The sequence below is a fragment of the Oxyura jamaicensis genome, chromosome 4, assembly GCF_011077185.1.
Source record: "Oxyura jamaicensis isolate SHBP4307 breed ruddy duck chromosome 4, BPBGC_Ojam_1.0, whole genome shotgun sequence".
Lineage (NCBI taxonomy): Eukaryota > Metazoa > Chordata > Aves > Anseriformes > Anatidae > Oxyura > Oxyura jamaicensis.
In genome coordinates this window covers 93,966,840-93,985,913 of record NC_048896.1, presented here as the reverse complement: position 1 = coordinate 93,985,913, position 19,074 = coordinate 93,966,840, and the positions used below count along the sequence as shown (strand labels likewise).

At 38.4% G+C, this 19,074-nt stretch overlaps 1 protein-coding gene and 1 non-coding gene across 2 annotated transcripts in view; one reads left to right on the top strand and one right to left on the bottom strand.

Annotated features, from left to right (window-relative positions):
- Positions 1 to 19,074, top strand: part of C4H20orf194 (chromosome 4 C20orf194 homolog) — a 72,570-nt gene that overhangs the window by 21,931 nt on the left and 31,565 nt on the right. The window contains exons 7-21 of the mRNA XM_035326479.1: positions 2,152 to 2,229; positions 3,982 to 4,080; positions 4,678 to 4,733; positions 5,900 to 6,035; positions 7,677 to 7,758; positions 8,662 to 8,698; positions 10,169 to 10,256; positions 10,696 to 10,772; positions 11,042 to 11,086; positions 11,531 to 11,576; positions 11,910 to 12,021; positions 13,031 to 13,101; positions 13,862 to 13,912; positions 14,737 to 14,824; positions 18,400 to 18,503. Of these exons, the coding sequence (XP_035182370.1) occupies positions 2,152 to 2,229; positions 3,982 to 4,080; positions 4,678 to 4,733; positions 5,900 to 6,035; positions 7,677 to 7,758; positions 8,662 to 8,698; positions 10,169 to 10,256; positions 10,696 to 10,772; positions 11,042 to 11,086; positions 11,531 to 11,576; positions 11,910 to 12,021; positions 13,031 to 13,101; positions 13,862 to 13,912; positions 14,737 to 14,824; positions 18,400 to 18,503 (1,170 nt within the window). The remainder of the gene's footprint in view (positions 1 to 2,151; positions 2,230 to 3,981; positions 4,081 to 4,677; positions 4,734 to 5,899; positions 6,036 to 7,676; positions 7,759 to 8,661; positions 8,699 to 10,168; positions 10,257 to 10,695; positions 10,773 to 11,041; positions 11,087 to 11,530; positions 11,577 to 11,909; positions 12,022 to 13,030; positions 13,102 to 13,861; positions 13,913 to 14,736; positions 14,825 to 18,399; positions 18,504 to 19,074) is intronic.
- Positions 17,764 to 17,846, bottom strand: TRNAL-CAG. The gene has a single exon. It is a non-coding gene; the product is annotated as a tRNA-Leu (tRNA).

Below are 19,074 nucleotides of genomic sequence, written 5' to 3'. Positions count from 1 at the left end.
AGTCTTCCTTTTTGAAGCAGCAGTAAGTTCGTGGAATCACTTAAGCCAGAAAGTACCTTATGAGATCATCTAGTCCTGCCTCGCTACTCATAGTAGGGTCAACTTCTAAGTTGGATCAATTTTCTTGGGATTTTATCAGTCTGAATTCTGAGCATCCAAGGATGGAGACAGTGCGGTCTCACTGAAAGGCTGCTAGGGGCAGCTGCCCAATACTCTGCCATGGATAAGTGATGATTGTTTGATTCCACCCTGAGCCTCCTGCTGTGATTTACAACTCTTATGTTCTACAACATCACCTACTGCTAGCAGACAAAGCTTCTTCAGCCCTGCTAGCTGGGAGTAGTTCTTCAGGAGTAATGTAATAGAAGCTGGTTAGTAACAAATGCTGGATTTCCTAGGTCACTGGTTCTGACACAGGAAATGAATCTACTTTTCTCACCAGCATTGTATATTCTTAGGTCATCGTAGCCTCTTGAATGGGGCAGTAGACAAGATTTTGGATCATGCTTCTAGTTTTAATAATGATTTGCTGTTCCACTCTGAGTAACTTGTTGTGTCACTTGATTTGCTTATTAAATATACACTAACAGCATCGTCAGAGGAAAGCTTCATATTTAAGTCCTTGTGCCTGGCTTCTTTTATTTCATTTTCGTGGACCTCTGCCACAGAAATGCAGATGTACTGTTTTTTGTTTTTTTCTCTCCTCTGTTTTTTTTACAGTCAGTGCTCTTTGTCTGATGATTGAAGCTGGGGGGAAACACAAAGAATTAATAGTACCATTGTTAGTCTCATCACGTTACACTGTACGTGCTTGCTCAGATGTCTTGTGTCAGTTCCCGCGTGCCTTTTCGACCAATATCTACCTTGATTTTACTTTATGAATCTGCAGAAGCTTTGGGAAGATATGTAGAGTGTGTCGATGGCTTTGTAAAGGCAGAGCCTTTCCAATTTGATTGTGAGAGTTGATACTGTCCTTATGGCATTTCGCAGCCTTAAAATGATGGAGCAATGCAAATCCTCACTGTCTGAAGAGCAAGCATGTTAACTCACCTTTCAGCCACATTCCAGCAAGGGTTCTTCCTTCCTTCCTCCAAGTTGTGAGGGGATTTAAATGGGAATTGGCATTCTTGACTTTTTATCTGCTTGTGCATGGCTGTCTGTTGAGCAGCTGATGTAAGTCATAGACAAGGAGGAAAAAACAGTCTATGGGAGGAAATAGATTTTGGAAATTTAATAATTTTTCCACTATTAAAAGGTGTTCTTGATCCATTTCTAGCTCCTCAAACTTAGCTTCCCTCTGCATTCAATGCTGCTAAATTTAAAAATAATCTGAGCTCCAGTGATAATTTGCTAATCCTTCATTCAGTGTTTTAAAGATACTTGCTTTCGTACATGACAGAACTCTAGCAGCTAAGAAATGTTTCCTGTGTTTTGTGGTAGAATAAACATAGAATTTGTTCAAAGTGCTGTAATCAAGAGAATTACCTGTACCGATAATTGAATGGAAGTTAATGTCTGGGATATGATGATTGCCGTACCTTATGGTACATGTAATTCGAATAGCTATGTAAAGCAGTGGTTTAAGACAATTACAGTCAGTGTTGCATTTTGAGTTAAGGGAGTGTGAGGGGAAACACAGTAAATATAGACATTATTCGCATACAGGTGTCCCTCTAGGAATATATTCTTGAATAGTGTTTTTGTACACGTCATCTTAAAGCTTGGAAGAAGGTAATGCTAATTGCTAAGTTAAACTCGCTTTGCCTAAATTTCAATTTTGCATAGAGTGAGAATCAACTATTGTCTGGGACAAGTAACTTGGGAATCTACTTCTTGTCTGCCCCAGGAAACTGATCTTTCCCTTCCAGCTAATATTATTCTTCACTGTCAGTTCAGTTTCCAAAAATATTTTGTGAACCTGTTTAAAAGACGCAAGCAAAACTTTTCATGTACTTGAGGAGACGAGCATCCAGAATATTCGCATCATTTCTGGTCAATTTTTTTGTAAACAGTAGCGGAAAAACATTTCTGATTTCAGAGTTGAGGAGGACTCTGGGCAATATTCTGCAAGTCTGCCTCAGTGCAGTGTAAACCTGTATGTGTGGTGTTCATCCTGGTGTTTTTCACAAGTCCGTTTAAAATATTTTGCAGCTAATGGATGTCAGCGTTGATTTGTGGAAGACATACAGCAAGATGGATCCAGTTTCCTTGGAGGACTTGGTATTTGAGGTAATGCAGGTGTAATTTTCTGTTCCAGTGACTATCTGTTAGTCTGGCTGCAGAGCTAAGTTGTTGTGTGCCTTTATTCTTATTTTCTTTATTTTATTTTTAACAGTGCTTACAATCTACTGGATCCACACAGTGATTACAGGGTCTCTGAAATAGCTCATTTGGGATTCCTTAAAGTTCTCAAAATGCCTGAGTTCCCACAAAAGATTCCCTAAATCTTGTGATATTATTCAGGTCACAGGAGTATGTACAATGTTGTATGTTTGCCTGTGTTAATCCCCCATTTGTGGTAAGGGGGAAAAAATCCATCCATACAGCCATTCTTCAGGAAAAAACGTTTTCACGGTTGCTTTGTAACGGCTTTGAGTGGCTAACAGTGACACACAGTGGCTACCCTGAAGCTTTGTGAAATACAAACAATACAATGTCAAGTCTTCCCTTATTTTAAAGAGTTGATCTGGTCTCAGTGCTAAAAAAGGGAGTCATGTCTGAGTATTAGCATACATAATTTGTCTTTATGTGAGTTCTCAAAACTGGATTTCTGCCCTTCTCGACTTACCCATTGTACTTGTTCAGGTATTCAAAATAAGACGTTATTTCTACCAGAACTGATTGCAGACCAACTTGTGCATTCGTGGCTATACCTTCTGTAAATGTAGGCTGAAGTTAAACAGTTAATAATTTTTTTGCCAGGCTGGAAAGTGAAGAATTAATGAACAACCATGTCTCCTGAATACCTGAACTACGTTTGCAGAAGGCATAGCCAGAATACTGAAGTTAATGAATGGGCTTTTCAAACAACTCTGGTTTCATAGAAATTGGCTATTTTAACAATGACTTGACTTTCTCTGCAAGGATTAAGTTAGGTTGCCTTACAGTATTTGCAGTTGATAAATATTTTTTTGTAGTTAACAGCTTTGATTTTAACTCTACTTGAGATTTAAAAGAAAGTCCTGTACAATATGGACATGTTCCGAATAAGCTGACAAAAACACTTTTTAGTTCTTAGTTCCTATGAAAAGCTTACTTGAGGCTGAAATAATTCTGCAATAATAGTACTCCCTGGATAAAAAAACCTTTATTTTAAACTTCTAATAAAGCCTTGACTTTTATTTTAGAAGGCTTGTAAGAGTTTATCAACATCCACTGCGTAAACTTTGTGCATTGTTACATTAACGAAGTGGTGAAGTCAAATACTGTAAAATATTTGTACCTCTGCTAAAATCATATTTCTGGTTTTGTTTGTTATACACATGGAGTATTAGACTTCCTAAAATCAGGATGTCTCTTACCTTTCATGTTAGTGTATCTCAAATAAGTGAGTTACCTTGAGCATTTTTTAAATTGTATAGTTCTGTATGGTTCCTAGAGATTTAAAAATAAAAATTAAATCTATTTGTTTATATATTTTATAAGTCATACGGCAGACGTGAGGTCTGAGTTATGGGCACTCAAAATAGCGTACTTCCTTAGGTCAAGGAAGATCTCTCCTGTCTTTTCATCTCTTCCCCACCAGGAATCCCCAAAGTCCACACTCAAAGAAGTCCCTCCAAACCCACCAGGGAGTCCTTACCTTTTAGAGATTTACTTTTTTTGTTTTTAATGTTTCATCAGTCAGGCTGTGTTCTGTACTGCATTGTGAAAAGTAATTAGTTTTTCTAATGTAATTTGGGATCATCCAGTAATATCTGTCTTCCTTCTTCAGTGTAACACTTGCCTTAGTAACTGATGTTGAATATTTTTTCCTTCTAGGATTTAATGACTTTTGAACACCAGTGGACCAATTTCTTTGCAAATTTTGATACCGAAATTCCCTTCATTCTGGAACTGTCAGAATCTCAGGCAGGGGAGGTACGCCCGCTTCAGTAATTGTTTGAAGTGCCAATGTCATCCCTGCAGAAGTACTAATACGTGTTGAGCATTGTTGGTTTCTATTCCTCTCTACCCCAAGTCACCTTACCAGTTTGAGGAGTCAAAACCTGTGTTATGTTGATAAGTTGCCCACCCCCATGGTGTGATGGCATAGGACTGCATAATGTAATTCACAATCAAGTGTTTATTCGCTGATTACTGAGCTTAGGCTTCGGTCTGCACAACAGATCCCTCTTTGCAGGTGGACCAAATTTAATTTCAGTGCTAGCTCCTGTGTGTGTGCACTCACAAGTTGAGGTCTCACGTGTCAGATCTCAAACATAACCGGTGTTGTACAGGATGGATAAAAATACTGCAGTGTGTTTGCTTCTAGTGCTTTTTGGAAATAGCTGTTTATTTTTAAGCATATATGAGGTTTAACGGTATTTGGGTTTGTTTATGGACGTTAGAAGTAGTTTTTGAGAGCTGAGGACTTTTCTGTGAGAAGCATAATTAAGGTTTGTTCTTAATGATAGTGAGGATAAATCACACTTTCCATTCATTTGCTTATTAATCATGTTGTTTTTTTCCCCACAGCCTTTCAGAAGTTATTTCAGTCATGGAATGATCTCAAGCCATATAACAGATAACAGGTATTACTCATTATTCCCTGTGAAATGGTGGTTTCTTTAGTACGTTGATGAGTTACTTCTATATCTCTGCCATAAGAACACTTATAGTGCTTCCTTCTGGGACCACCCCATTATATTACATCTTATCTTTGTGTATTAAAAAAAAAAAAAACATGCAGAAGCACCTTTGTGAGGGATACTCCAAACTTTCATGGGTTTTAATTCTATAGGTATTACATACACAATGTCAATGTATTTGAAAGCATCCACATTGTGTTTTCTAATGTGATCAATTTCTCCATGGCCAGATATCAAAATAATGCACAGGATAGTTTGAAAATTTGGATCTTCTGCTTATGATAATGAAATCAATTAAAATATGAAGGTTGAAGGAGCCACTATGCTTTTCTGAGTCACAAAGAACAAGAGCAGTATTTTTTATTTAAAGCAAGGCAGTTAAAACCCAAATCTTAGCCTACACAAGTTGTGGAATCCAGGTCAGCTTTATTTTATTGCAGCCCAGAATCTGAACTGAGAGAGGAGGGCTGTTTGTCATATGTTGCAAAACCAAACGTTCTGCTGTTTCGAGCTAAATAAAGGTTGCTTAGCTCCTCGGTGTCTCTGCAGATTCTTCTTTATTTGGAATTAAAGGACACTGAGCTCCAACTCCACTGTTTATTGTTTCCAGCATCCTATGTTGTTTTGCATTTAAATAATGAAAAGAAAAGCCTTGACCTTAGCAGTGGAGTCTTGGGCCTGAAGCCAGAGCTAAAACCAAAATAGGTTTGTTGAATTCCAATATACTTATTTCAAGGTTTGCCGTGATGGTAAACTTTAAACGACTCAGTTTTTGAAGGCAATTTTCTTTTTCAAGGGGAAAAAAATTCTAATAGCCAAGTGTAAAATGCAGTCTGCTACTTCATGTTTGAGAAGCAGCCTTGAGGTATGCTATTGTATATGAAAGAAAATTACAGTCTTGTTAATTCAAGTCTGTTTTTCTTTGGAACTTGGTCTTTTCAATAGGAAGCTTTCTGTGGCTTTGATCTGTGCAGCTGTAGCAATTTTTTGTCCTGCTCTTCTAGTAAGAAATTGAATAGTTGGTCTATCATACTTGAAAGCCTTTTTCATTTGTTGTTATTCAAGTTTTCTTGCAGTGTTCTGGTGGTGATAGCTTCTTTTTTCCGTAGTCCCAGCCGGCAGCCCTTTGTTCTGTTTGGTAGCCACTCAACTAGAGAAAACTTGAACTCCGCTAACTTCAATTTTCCATCAGAAGGACATCTTGTTCGGAACACTGGCCTTGGTGGAAGCACTGCTAAACATATGGTGAGGTTTTAAAGTAATTACCCAGCACTTCTAAGCAGCGTATATTTCTGTTTTCTTTGTATATTTTTTGTGCCCTTAAAGCACATGTTTCCCATTAGTTAAATACCCAATTCCTAACGTATAAAAACATCAGTTACCTTAACAATCAATCAGCTTAAGGAGCAAGTTTTTTTTTCTTTCCAAGTGAAAATATACTGGTTATTTAATCATAGGCTGCTGAAAGCTGCCCTTTAAAGACTGCTCAGTTTTTTTAACACTTAAGGTGCTGCAAAAGTTTGGGTGGGGGAGAGGAAATGCCACTTGGGACACTTATCCTAGCCATACAGAGAAAAGCTTGTAATGGTAGCATGTGATCTGACACGCAGGTTTTGGTTGAATGGGAGTTGTTAAACTGCTTCTTTAAAAGAAACAGTAAGACACTTCTCTTTTTTAATAATGGCTTTGTAGGTAGACACAGGATCCATACGTGCATCCAAATTTCAGTGTCTGCTTCAGCAACCGAACAGTTGCTTGAAAATGTTGACCTTTGGAAATCTTTCTGGTGTTCTTTGTTCGAGTGAACTTTGAAAATCTCTGTGGTGTTCAACGAATGTTAAGATCAAGTTGTAAGATTAACTTGTTTCCGTTTTCAAGTAAAAGCTTAGTTTTAAAACATATCATGAGGTCGATGGCTTGTTGCACTGCTGCGCAGGGGACGTAACTGGGGAAGCGACCCCAGGGAACTCAGATCCTCTGCCTGGCTGGGCTGGGTGCATCAAGAAGGTAACTCGCAGCGGAGGAGAGGTAGCGTGCAGCTTGCGTTGTGTAGTGCTCCCTGCTGGCCGATCTCCGTGGGCCCTGGGAGTGTCTGTCAGTCGTGCGAGTCCCAAGTCTGTGCTGTTGAGGAGATGGATGTGGCTGAGTTCAGGTCATCGTGGAGTGAACGTATGATTGAGGGACTGATTTTTATGATCTTGTCGTGACATTTCATGCATAGCTGCCTGATGGATGGATGGATACGGGTACTCCTGACACATTACATGAGTCAGAGGCCCAAGAGAGGATTGTATTGGCATTCCAGAGAAATCTCATTCACCGTTTGCTGTCCTAACCTTATTTCTGTGAAGACATCTCCGATTTTTTTTCTCCCCATGTTAACATTCCAGTTGAGTTCGTGTGGTATCTTTTGAGAATGCAAGTGCAGTTTTTTTCTGATGCAGTACCTGCTCCATCTGTTGTCTTCAATTCTGACATTGTTCTTAAAAAGGTGGTTGGTTTATTTACAGGTACAGGTGATACTGTTTTAATAGGGTATCATGAAAACAGTAAATAAGGCCAAGTGCGAGCATAGTTATTGGAACGTGACCCACTTCCCTTTTCATGAGAAGAGCAGTTGGCATAGGAAGTTGAAAATGCATTCTTAACACTTATGGAAGTCAGAGCTCATCTCCTTTCCAAAGCCTTTGAACCGTTCAGGTCAAGTCAAAAATGAAATATACCTTTGAAAACGTAAGTTCTTTTTTAAATCAGCCAAGTCTGTGTTATACCCCTTGTGTAGTATGTCAATTGTTAGAGTACTTAAGGGGAACTTAGTTTATTGTTAAATATTGCACTGATTTTTTTCTACTAACATCTTTCTGTCTCATTAATACTGACCACCAGGTAGTGCAGTGTGTATCTCCAAAGGGACCTCTAGCTTGTTCCAGGACCTATTTTTTTGGAACCACTCACGTTCCTTTCCTGGGTAAGTATATTAAGCACTACAAGCAGTAATTTAAGGGAATTTTTCTATTTAACCACTGCAAGTCTTAAATAATCAAAAGATGGTTTTGATTCCTTTATGAGCATTAGGCTGCACAGTGGTTTTGGTGGTAATCTCCCATAATTCTGCAGTGGGTGTATGACATCTTGGCAGAACATAGTTCTGCTGAACATCCTACACTACTGTGCAATACTGTGCTGTGATTTTTGTTGTTATGGGTGTTTTTTGTGATTGTGTCTTTGTATTTTTTTGGGCGGGGGATGGAGGTAAACAAGCCAAGGATTTTTAAAAGGACAGAGAAAAGTCTTTGACTCATCCTCAGCCATCTTGCTTGGGTCAAATGCAAAGTGTTTTAACAGTTATCTTCCCTAATTAAAACAAAACAAATGAAAGTTTGAAAAACAAGATTATTAAATGACCATTCTAAATGGTTTGGGGTGTGTGGCAGGGTCTGTGGATAAAGTCAGCCTCCTTAGGGTTACCATAAATTCTCAAACTGTATCCAGCTCAAATTGGGTCAGAAGAGAAAGTGGTCAGAGGCATGTAATAAAGAAGGAATTGTAGCATGTGTCTACTGTAGCTATGCTTTTTCCTGGGGATCCAGTAATAGCAGCTTTGGGAGACAGGACAGTGTGTGAGGGACCTTTGTTCTGACTCAGGGAAGCTGTGCTTATGGGATGCAGGTATTAATTTTGGCAGTTATGTACTGGCGGTAGTGATACAAATTGATCTGTGCTTTGCTCTTAAAGTTATAAACAAGGTGAAGTTACATAAAACATTGGATAAATATTGTCTAAGATATGTAGCAGAACTATTATGCCAAATGAGTTCTGTGTGAACGCTTCCAGAAGTGCTTAAAGGAAACATGTTTTTTTTTCTTTACAGGAAATGACAGTGAGATGCACAAGAAACCTGAACAAGTGTAAGTTGCCAGCTTAGAGTCACGGAGTGGTTTGGGTTGGAAGGGACCTCAGAGCCTTCCCAGCCCCCTGCTATGCGCAGGACCCCCTGCCCCCAGCCCAGGCTGCCCCCAGCCCCATCCAGCCTGGCCTTGGGCACTGCCAGGGATGGGGCAGCCACAGTTCAAAGAAATAGTTCATAAGCAATACTCAGTCCAAATCCAGCTGTATTTAGGAAGTCGAGTTGCAATCTAGAATACAGAATGGCTGGAGTGCATAAAATGGCTGTGTGACTTCAGGTATCCCTGGGGTAAACTGTGATTTTTTTTTTTTAAACAAATACCACTTGCTGTCTTGCATTGGTAACATTAGAATTTTAAAATGGGTAGACAAGTAAGAGGACTATAACATCTTACTTAAATCACAGCCCATCGTGAGATGATTTACTGTAAATATATATGGGAATTTGAAAACAGGAACTGTTATAGAGTTAGGAAGAATGATGATGAGCATGTACTGAAAACCTAAATGAAATGTATGTATTAGTACATGCAATTATATGGATTAAACTTCACCAAATAAATAAGAAGGCTAATTTTTAAACTACTTACTGCTCTCAGGGATGAAGTTAGAACAAAGCCTCTGTAGAGCTTGTTTAAATTGGCTGATGTCTGTCCAGGCAATTGTTGGGGTGTTTTGAGATTCTTCCATATTAGGCCATGCTTGGGAGCTTCAGATGCTTTTTTTCTGTCATTCGGGAATGCTTTGCATAGGCTTAAATGCTGTATTTTTGTCTGTCTTTCCCCCTGCATCCATCACTCAAAATTCAGCTGTTGCAGAAGAGCTAAAGTTTGGGGAAGAAGGAACGTTGCTCTATTTTTCTTTCTGTTCCAGTTTAGTTGCAGGACAAGATGTCTTAGTTGGGCAGAGGTTTTTTGTTTTCGGTACCTCTGGAGCTGTGAATGTGTCAGGAGCTGTAAATCACTTCTGGCTTCTCATCATCTTTGTTTAGTTCAGTAGTAGTCTTTCACTTCCCATTTATGAAGACAATGGGAGTAAGCTATGATGTTGATATGATCTAAAGATGGTGACTGCTTTGTTCTGGATTTTTTTGGTTGTCTCAAAGTTGGTTCTAGCCTGGTTTTGTTTTTTTCAGAACATGGGGCTACTGTTCCATTTCTGTTTGAATATTTAGGGGGTGATCCTTAACACAGCTCCAATGCAAGTCAGCAATAAAACATCTATTTTCCTTTACTGGTGAGAACAGGGCAACATTTCTGTCAAGAGATTTTTGTCAAGATATTCTATAGCTTGAGCAGTAGCAATTTATTTTTTTTAACTGTGATGTTAAGCATAAAGCTGCACCTACACACATTTGAACAAGAACCCCTTCCATGTGAGGGAGTTAGTTCTGTGTTAACTGCTCCTTTGAAACAGTGGAGGAAACCAAACTCTATCTGTCCAGTAAATGTTGTGTTTGTGTTTCTCTTCAGTATGCTGTTGTCGCAAATATATACTGCTGTTGTAGAGGCTGTGCTTGCTGGCATTGAGTGCTATGCTAAAACTTCCGCTGAATCCAAGGTAAATGAAGCACTGATTCTGTACCTTCTCACTGTTGATTTGCTGCAATATAAAGTTATATGTAAACACCCTTTACCTCACATGCCCCCCAACCCCCCAGAAGAAACACCTTTCACAAAACATTTCAGGCAGCTGCTTAACATTAATGATGTTAACGCTGTGGCTTCCAACCAGTATCTCTGAATTCTGTTTTTTAAAAAAATATATGAAATTTCAGAGTATATCTATTCTTACCCTTTTACAGTTGTTCTTCATCTGTCATGAATTTTCCTTACCTTACAGTGAGGAACGCTAGAGATGTGAAAGACAAATTTTAGCTGGGTACATCAGTGTACTATTGTTTGATGCATGTTCTCTGTGTATTTTATGGGTGTTCCTACAGTTGCTGAGGTTTTAAAGTATGGGAAAAGATGTTTCATTCTTGTTTTCCTTTTTTCAGGCAAAGGAGGGAGCAGAGCAGATGTTTATGTCTATGTTAGATACTCTACATTTAGCACAACTTAAAACGGCGTTAAGGTAACTGCTTTCAAATAAATATTGATTTATTGTGTCTTTTTGGGAAAAAATGCACAACATGTTAACTTCAAAGTTAACTTGCGTGATTGTCAAATTCCAAGACTTCGTAATGTGTTCAAAAAGCTCTTACAATCACGATAATTTCATTTTTCCTGTTTATGTAATCATTTCAACAGTTACTTTGCTTTAAACGTGTTATTGCTGCTCTTTAAAAATGTGTAATAGAAGTATATAATATGTTTTTCACCAGTACGTTTTCTTTTCTACAGCTCTAAAATTGCTTTTCAAATTCAGGCTGTGAACAATCATGGAAGGTTTGTATCACTTCCTGTTATTAATTAAGTGTTCTATCACATGAATGAATATATTGTCTGGCAGACTGAGAAAGCATTTGATTACTTCGTACAAGATGCTGTAAGCATTTTTATATTTGAGTCAGTTTGATGGATTCCTATTTGCAATCATGTGAAATCTTGAAAACATTCAAAAAAAGGGGGAAAACACCTGGGCAAACCATTTTTATTAACTCCGTTAATGAGTAGAAGCAGCACAAGCCCATTAAGAGATTCCATTTAAAACAGTTCTTTTAACTTGGCTGACATTACGAGCTTGCGCTTTTTTAATCCCCATGTTGTCTAATGGACTGAAATGGCGCACACAACTCAGAGCTTGCTTTAAAATGAAGTAGATTTTTGACTGTTAAAAAGTCACTCAAAATGATCTAATCTTTAAATATTTAATTATCACTATTATTCCAGAATTACTCCATTAGATAATGAGGATAGCCTGAGTCTGATTAAAACGGTAAGTAAGCTGTTCAATATTCTGATTATATATTTTATTAGAAAGTAGAGCTTGAGTGGCTGTTTTTATGGGGCATGCTGAGCATTCTGTGTGACTAGAAACGTAACGGCAGTGATTATTTCAGACACTAAAACTGAGATAAGATTGAGTTTTAATGTGAAGTCAGTGGAATTTGGAGTAAAATGTTAAAATACAGTTAAGGTCTCAAGCTTTCCAATTCAATATAAAAGCATCGTGTTTTAGGAAGTTTAAAACACACTGTTTGTTGCTTCACTTGAAATATTTCAAATTCTGCTTTCTCTTCCTTTCCTGTCCAACTGTTGATTGTTGTAGGCGTCTATGATGGTGTTTGACATTCCAGACCTGCTCACAGGAAGAGGATGCTTGGGATCTGTTGTCTTTTCAGAGTCCTTCCTAACATCACAGATATATGTAAAAGAAAAAGGTAACTATTTTGAGTTCTAGCAGCAACGTATTCTCTGAACTTTTTTGGTGGTTGAATAGCAAATGGATTTCTGATGGTTGTTATTACAATTGCTGTTAATATTTTTAAGCCTTTTTGTTAAATATTTGTATGTTTTTGCCTGTAGTGAAGAATATCTTAAGTGTCAAGACAGCTTCTCTAAGCTAACTGAAAGGACTTTGGGTTTTATGGCTGCGTTGTCTTAAGATAGGGCTGAGGTGTCAAGAGTTCAAGTATTCTGGCAGCCTACTCAAATTTTCTTTGGTCTTTATTATTTTATATTGTATCTCTTTCATCGCTTTATAACGCTAGTTTCATATGATATGCTTTAATTTCAGTTGCTTTTTATTTGGAAGAGGTGAAATAAAACTAAAATGATAGGACTTTTAGAAAGCTTGTTTTTAGAACAGGCTTTTATTTAAAATAGAGTATTGAGTAATATCTTTAAACAAGTGAATACTTTTCAGGTTGTTTACATGTGACAAGGAAATGTAGTTGTTAGGGTTGTCTGGACAATATTTATGAATTCTTGTATGCAGACAGCTTGCAAGATTTTTAACACTTGGAACACTTTTGGTGAGGAAGAGAGCAAAGGAAGAAGCCAATCACACATTCAACTGCTAGTATTATTTATATTAAAACTTCGTAGTCCCTCCTCAAAACCAGAAGTTTTGGGCAACCATTCGAAGTAAGTTGCAGGCAAGAACTGGAAGAACGGGAAACTGTTAGCTTAGGCCATACTGTGAGCTAGAAAGAAGCAAGAAATAGCCAAGAAGCTAGGATAAGAAGGTGCAAGAGGCATACTGAGAACAAAATAAAAGCAGGGCTTTTATGTTGTTTTGCAGTTCTTAAAAAATAATGAGTCCTTAAAATAATGAGCAAAGCTTTTTCCTATTTCCTTGAGAAATTTCCAGTCATTAAAGTAACATTAAATGGTCTGAAGTACATGGATGGTATTATACTTGTTTGCTTTCCATTTACTTCCCTGCAGATGGCAGTATTAATTCAGAAACCAGCCACATAATATTGACTGCAGCTATCCCAAGATACGCATCTTGGCTGGTTAGTACACAAAAATTTGTTCAATTTTATTCTATGAATGCAGATTCACAACTGGAAACTTGTTAGAATTGTATGGATTTATGAAGAAAAAGTACAGAATCCAGTCATTAAAACAGAATTCTGTAATACTGTAATTTTTTAAAATTTGGACAAGGAGTGTATAAATACTAAGTAGAAACAGGCTGATGGTTCCATTCATGACAAGTTTTAATCATTTCTTTTTCACCACCACTTCAGTTTTTAACTGTGAAGTCATGTTTGGTTTTTATTCTTTTTATTTCTAGGAAGTACACACTATAACATTTGAAAATTGTTTATTGTGGGTCACTTCAGTGTCTGCCCCAAGAAAGGTCTGTTTAGAGACCTCTAAGGTAGTCAACTGTGAGTTATAATTTCAATGGATGTTCAGAAGATGGACAACATCATGCCAGTTGGCAGTCCATACTTCTGCAATACTTTAATAATAGTGGTTTTTTAAAAAAAAGTTACACTCCTTTGTGTCTAACACAATACAGTTTTAGTCTACAAAAACAATTTAATGGGAAGTATCCCCTTGAATATATTTCAAAGAATTATTTCAGTCCCATGGTAACACAGTATTGAAAAGCACAAAGCTGTCTTTGAAGCAGTCTGGTCAGGATTTTTAACTGTCTGTGGTCCGTAAGGTTCTTGTTTGCCTTGAACCTTCTTTAAAGATTTCTCTTTGAATTAACTTGCTTTATCTACTAACAGTATAATGGGAAACTTTTTTTGGCTACAGGTTGAAGATAGTGATGTGAAACTGTCTGAAAAGGCACAGCTAATATTAAAGGTAAAATTAAACTACTTTTGTTAAATTATAGAGGTTACTTTTTCAAGAACCAGTATCCTCCAAAATCTTAGCTGCTAGTAAAAACTGGCTTTTAGCATTCTTGTCCTCTTCTATCAAAGTCTTATCTGTTCTGTCTTGTCTTTTTTTAAACTTTGACCTAAAAAAAGAAATGCATTGTATGTAAAAGTTTTGAGGTTTTCTTTCATTCCCAGAATGGCAAAACCTAAGAGCAAAAAGTTTTAATAAGTGTTAGATCCCATGGAAGTCTCACTAAGCATTACCCATGGAGCACATGAGCTTAAAAAAACAAACCTCAATGCCACTTTACATGCAACTTTCTTTTAACTTAATTAGCATGCTAAATGTCTACAGGAAAACACTTTAAGCAGTATGAAAAAGAAAAGAATTTGGGATCTGGGAACGTCTTAAACCACATGAGTTTCACATTTGTGGCTTCATTTGCGGTTCCCAGGAATCTTCATTACAAATAGTTTCATTTTCCTGTAGTACACTTTGAGTTCAGTGGATTGACAATCAAAAAACAAAAAGCTGCGCCTTGTGGTTGTGACAATAACTTGTAACTTAATAGCTGCTGGCAAAGCCAACCGGAGGGTGGAGGGGGTGCTTCTAAAAATTGGTCTCCTGACATACGGTGTCTCTCACTAGTTCTTCTGTATCTGTGTGGTTTAAACTCTAAAAGTTCTGGCAGATGCTGTTTAAAAAGTCTTTATTCTTGTAGTAAAACCTCTTCTCGTGAAAATATTCCTGTCTAGATGACAGTCCTTGATGTGGTCTGTAATAATGCTGTTTTTAATCCTGTTTAGGAAGACAAATCTTTTCTGGGCACTTTACTTACTGGAGGTGATGGAGCATATATTTGTTCTAACAATCCACAGGCCATGCCTGCAGAAGGTGAGATGTATTTTCAATTGTTTATATAGCTAGTCCGGTTTCTGTGTTTTTAAACATAAGATGCACAGTTTCTGGGATTCAAGGATCCATACCATCATTTCAAGCTGCTTTCTTTTGACATGCCTTTGTAAATCTCGTGTTAAACTCCATGTTTTACTTCTTCATCCCCAACCTCTGCTTCAAACTCCTAGGTGTAGAATAAGAATTGCTATCAAAGCTATAGACTTTCTTTTGACACACGTGCAGCTCCCATCACGTGATTGTGAATTAGTCTTTGCAAGCCTGGGAGACAGTTCTCCCATAGTTATAGTACAAAAGAATGCACAAACGGGGTTTTTCTCCCCTTAATGGGTGATGTGGTATGTGGGTTTTGCTTTTTCTGTACCTGTGTGAACATCGGGTTGGAAAGACTGGGCATTAAAGTAGTGACAGTGCTCCCAGCCTCAGAAGTGAAGGCCAATATGTAAGTACCTCTTGGGCAGTGTGATACGCTGCCTGTGTGTTGTGATTTGTTTCTAAATTTACTTAGAGCCTGGTGTTCTTTGCTCCTGCTGAAGCCTCTTCCTGGCTTTTCCATTGTCATTTTCACTCGGGAACGTTATTAGCACAGCAGCTCACTGTATAACAGAAAGATGCTCGTGCGTGGGATTTCTCAGATTCAGTGAAGTTACTGTTTCCTGACACAAGATGACAAGCAAGGATTTTGGATAGACCACTCGTCTTGGTGCGTTTTCCCTGAAGAACTTTATAGAATCAGTTATTATATAACTAGTTATGTTACTGGGACATTCCTGCTAAGAACACAACTTAGGAGGACTGTTGGCAGGATTTTCCTTCACACTGTAGCCTTGCATTAACGTGCCTTGCTTTGCCTTGAAAAAACTCAGGAGAATAAGTTACTGAATCAAAACATTTCTTAAGGCATATTGCTTCTATATTCCTTTGTCCAGGTCACAGCACTGATGTACAGCAGAAGATGATTAGCTGATGTCCAAATGCTTTAGTATGAGCTGTCAATCTTTAGAGGGAAATACTTTGCATAGCTACAAAAGAAAAAAGCTAAGAGGGTATTGAAGGCAAATAATGATGGTCATAGCAATAAAACAGCAAGTTTCACATACTGGAATTTTCTTTCACTCTAATTTAAAAGATTTTAAAGGAAAAGCTAATGCGGAACATGTTCAGCTTTTTTTGCTGTTTTGCAACACAGTGCTGTAGGTGCAGGCTCACTCGGTAAATAACCAGGGAGAAGAAGAGTGAACAGTTTTCTTAGCATTGTGAAAACTGGCTCTCTCTGCCTCAGTGGAGCTGCATGTTTTTTTCCCCTTTTTTGGTAGATTTGCTAAGTTAAATGTTTCCATAACTCCTGGGATGGAGAGTTATAAGTAGGTGGTGTAAGGGCCATTATGTAACACTTCAACGAGTGAGATATTTTCTCAGGTGTCAAGTGAAAATGAACTTGATCTCATTCCCTTTCATGTGTGCTGCAAGATGGTTTGCTCTGCTCCAATTTGGGCTCTACTGGGGCTGCAGCCATCTCGTCTGGCAAGGCGAGGTGAAAAAGATGCTGTCACCCAGGCACTCCTCCTCTCTGTCATTTCTCTTGCTGTAATAAGCTTTACATCCATGACTAAAGTTCATGGAAAAGAAGTTGAGCTGTTAAACCTCTTCCTTAGCATGCTAACGTGCTTAATGTTTTCTGGAATTTCATGGGGTGAACTTTACCGAGTCAATCACTACTGTTCTTTTTGGCTTCCTTTCCTTTTAGAGAAGAATTAATATATCTATTTTTCCAGCTTTTTTCCCCATTTCTCAGGATTTGGCAATGGGATGCTCTGTGAAATTTGACAGCTGTATTCCAAATGTTGTACTTGGCCATTTTTCTTCCTCAGCCAACAGAATACCACCTGTGCGGTGTATTTTGAATTTTGTGAGACCTGTGTCAGCAATGAAATTCTTGTCTACATAGACTGTGAAACCTCCACATCTGTTCTGTTGTGTGTAGCTTTCTAGTTCTTTGGACGATGTGGTGGATTTGTTAATGCCTAGGTTATCTCCATTTTACTTTGGATTTGGACCTCAAATTTGTGTCTGTGTTATAACAGTTGATTTTGCAGCACAGGTTTAGTTAGTGTTAACTAGAAGCTTCACCCTACAACTGTGGCATTTGTAGCTAACAGCCTTTATGCAGGTAACTGTTGAAATCTCTTACCTAGTAACTGTGATTCTTATCAAGCTTCTTTTCAGTATTAGGACTTAAAAAACAGTTTGAAGATCTTACTGAGCTGCCATTTCAAGAGGAAAATATCTTAGTTCTTTGCCTTCATTCTTTATTGTTTCTTCAAAGCATTATTTGATGGAGTGGGATGTACAATCATGTTTAACCGTATCTTGTAGCTGCTCTGCTGCTGAGCTTTGCTTTTTCTTAGAGCTCAGCTCTGAGTAAAGCTGCTTTATTTTCCCTTTCGCTATCCTTTTTGGTGTCTCACATGCTTGCCTGTATGGGATGTGATCCTGCTTTTAATGCTTGATCTAGCACTGGTAGCAGAGGTCCAGCTGGCAGCCTCTACTTAGTCTTCTGTTTATGGCTTTCTTAGGACTGTCAGAAATTAGCTTTTTGCTAATGTCAGTTTGTAGAGCTTTGGAATTTTCTTCCTGTTACACCACCGAGCCTTGATGCTTCTCATGTTTCCAGCTGCTTCCCCTTGTCATCACATTTACTAAGAGCCAAAGTGTCAAGAAAAAAGGAGATAAAATGAACTCAGTGTCTCTCTCTGCTTTAAGTCAGTAGCTTCCAGGGAAATTGCTAGCCCAAAAACAGTTGTCTCTGAGGATCCCAGAGTGGGCAAAAACCCTGCTATAACCCCTGTCCCAGCAGCACCCCATAAAACGGGGTGCCCAGACCCACGCCCAGGCTGCTGCTGAACAAAATAACAAGCTGTCAGAAGTGGGATTCGAACCCACGCCTCCAGGGGAGACTGCGACCTGAACGCAGCGCCTTAGACCGCTCGGCCATCCTGACTGTGCTGCTGTGCAGGGGAAGCAGTGCGTGAGGATTTATGGCAGCACCTACGGGGATCTGCGAAAATGGGTGGTTCCGCGTGTGTGCGAGGACAGGGAAGTCTGCTGGTAAAGGGCTTTTCTCTTTTCAACTCTGTCTGGATGAGGAAGTAAAGGCAAACTGTTGTCTGAGATTTTTTTTTACTGTCTGCGTGGTTTGTACTAATATGTTGGCTCTTTGCTAGAAGTCTGACCACCTCCCCCCCCTTCTCTCCAACCTTAAAATAACGAACCACCAAGTATTTTTATGGTAAGTGGGTTTCAAGGGTAAGATTAAAGCAAATGTAATCCTAGTCATGATTCCTGCCCTTGATAGTGAGATCGAGTGAAGAGAGCAGATAACTGCGCTCTGAATGCTGCCTAGAAGCTATTGCAAATCTTCACTCAAATGTGTTCTGTGTTAAGTATGACAAAATTCTGCAAGAGCATAGATTCTTCCTGAGAAAGAGTTGTTCATCATACGATGTTGAAATATTGGTACGCACCTCAGTTACTTTTTTTCTTTCACATTCTAGGCAAATTGTACTTCTTCTCAGATGGCATTCTCTTTTCTGACCCCCACCGTGGCAGCATTTCCATTTCAAAGGACCATATGAATTCCCTTTTCCTCTATGATGGGGTGAGTGTTCTGTTTGTTCCTGCTATCCCAACCTTTTCATCAAATTTTGGAATTACTTGTATGTCACTAATGCAAAGTGTTTGATTTCAGTTGCATTTTTATAAGCATGTGTAAAACTAACAACTGATGCAAATATCTACCATATTTGTATTGGTTAGCTAAATAAACTACTGATTAGCTAAACTCCAAGGATAGAATTTTATATTAGTGTTCTTAATACTCTGTAAAATTACTTTTTATTAGAAGAATTGCAGAACAAAGCTTTTATAAAATGTCTAGTGGTCTTAAGTGATGGGCAGAGAAAAGTTCAAGGTATTGTGAAGCATGTCAGACAGCAAAATGCTGCGTTCTGTTCAAAATATATTTAACCTTCAGCCAAACGTTCGTGGCAGTGTACTTTTTATCTCTGGGGAGGTCACGAGCAGTGTCTGTGTCCTGTCGTAGAGCACCGTGTAACTGACAGGGTGAAGGGAGTGACTGGTTTGCCTTTTCCAGGCTGAGAGATGAGATGGAGAGGCATGCTGCTCGTAACTATACATATTCCAAATAATTTCAGTAAAAGCCAGTGTTA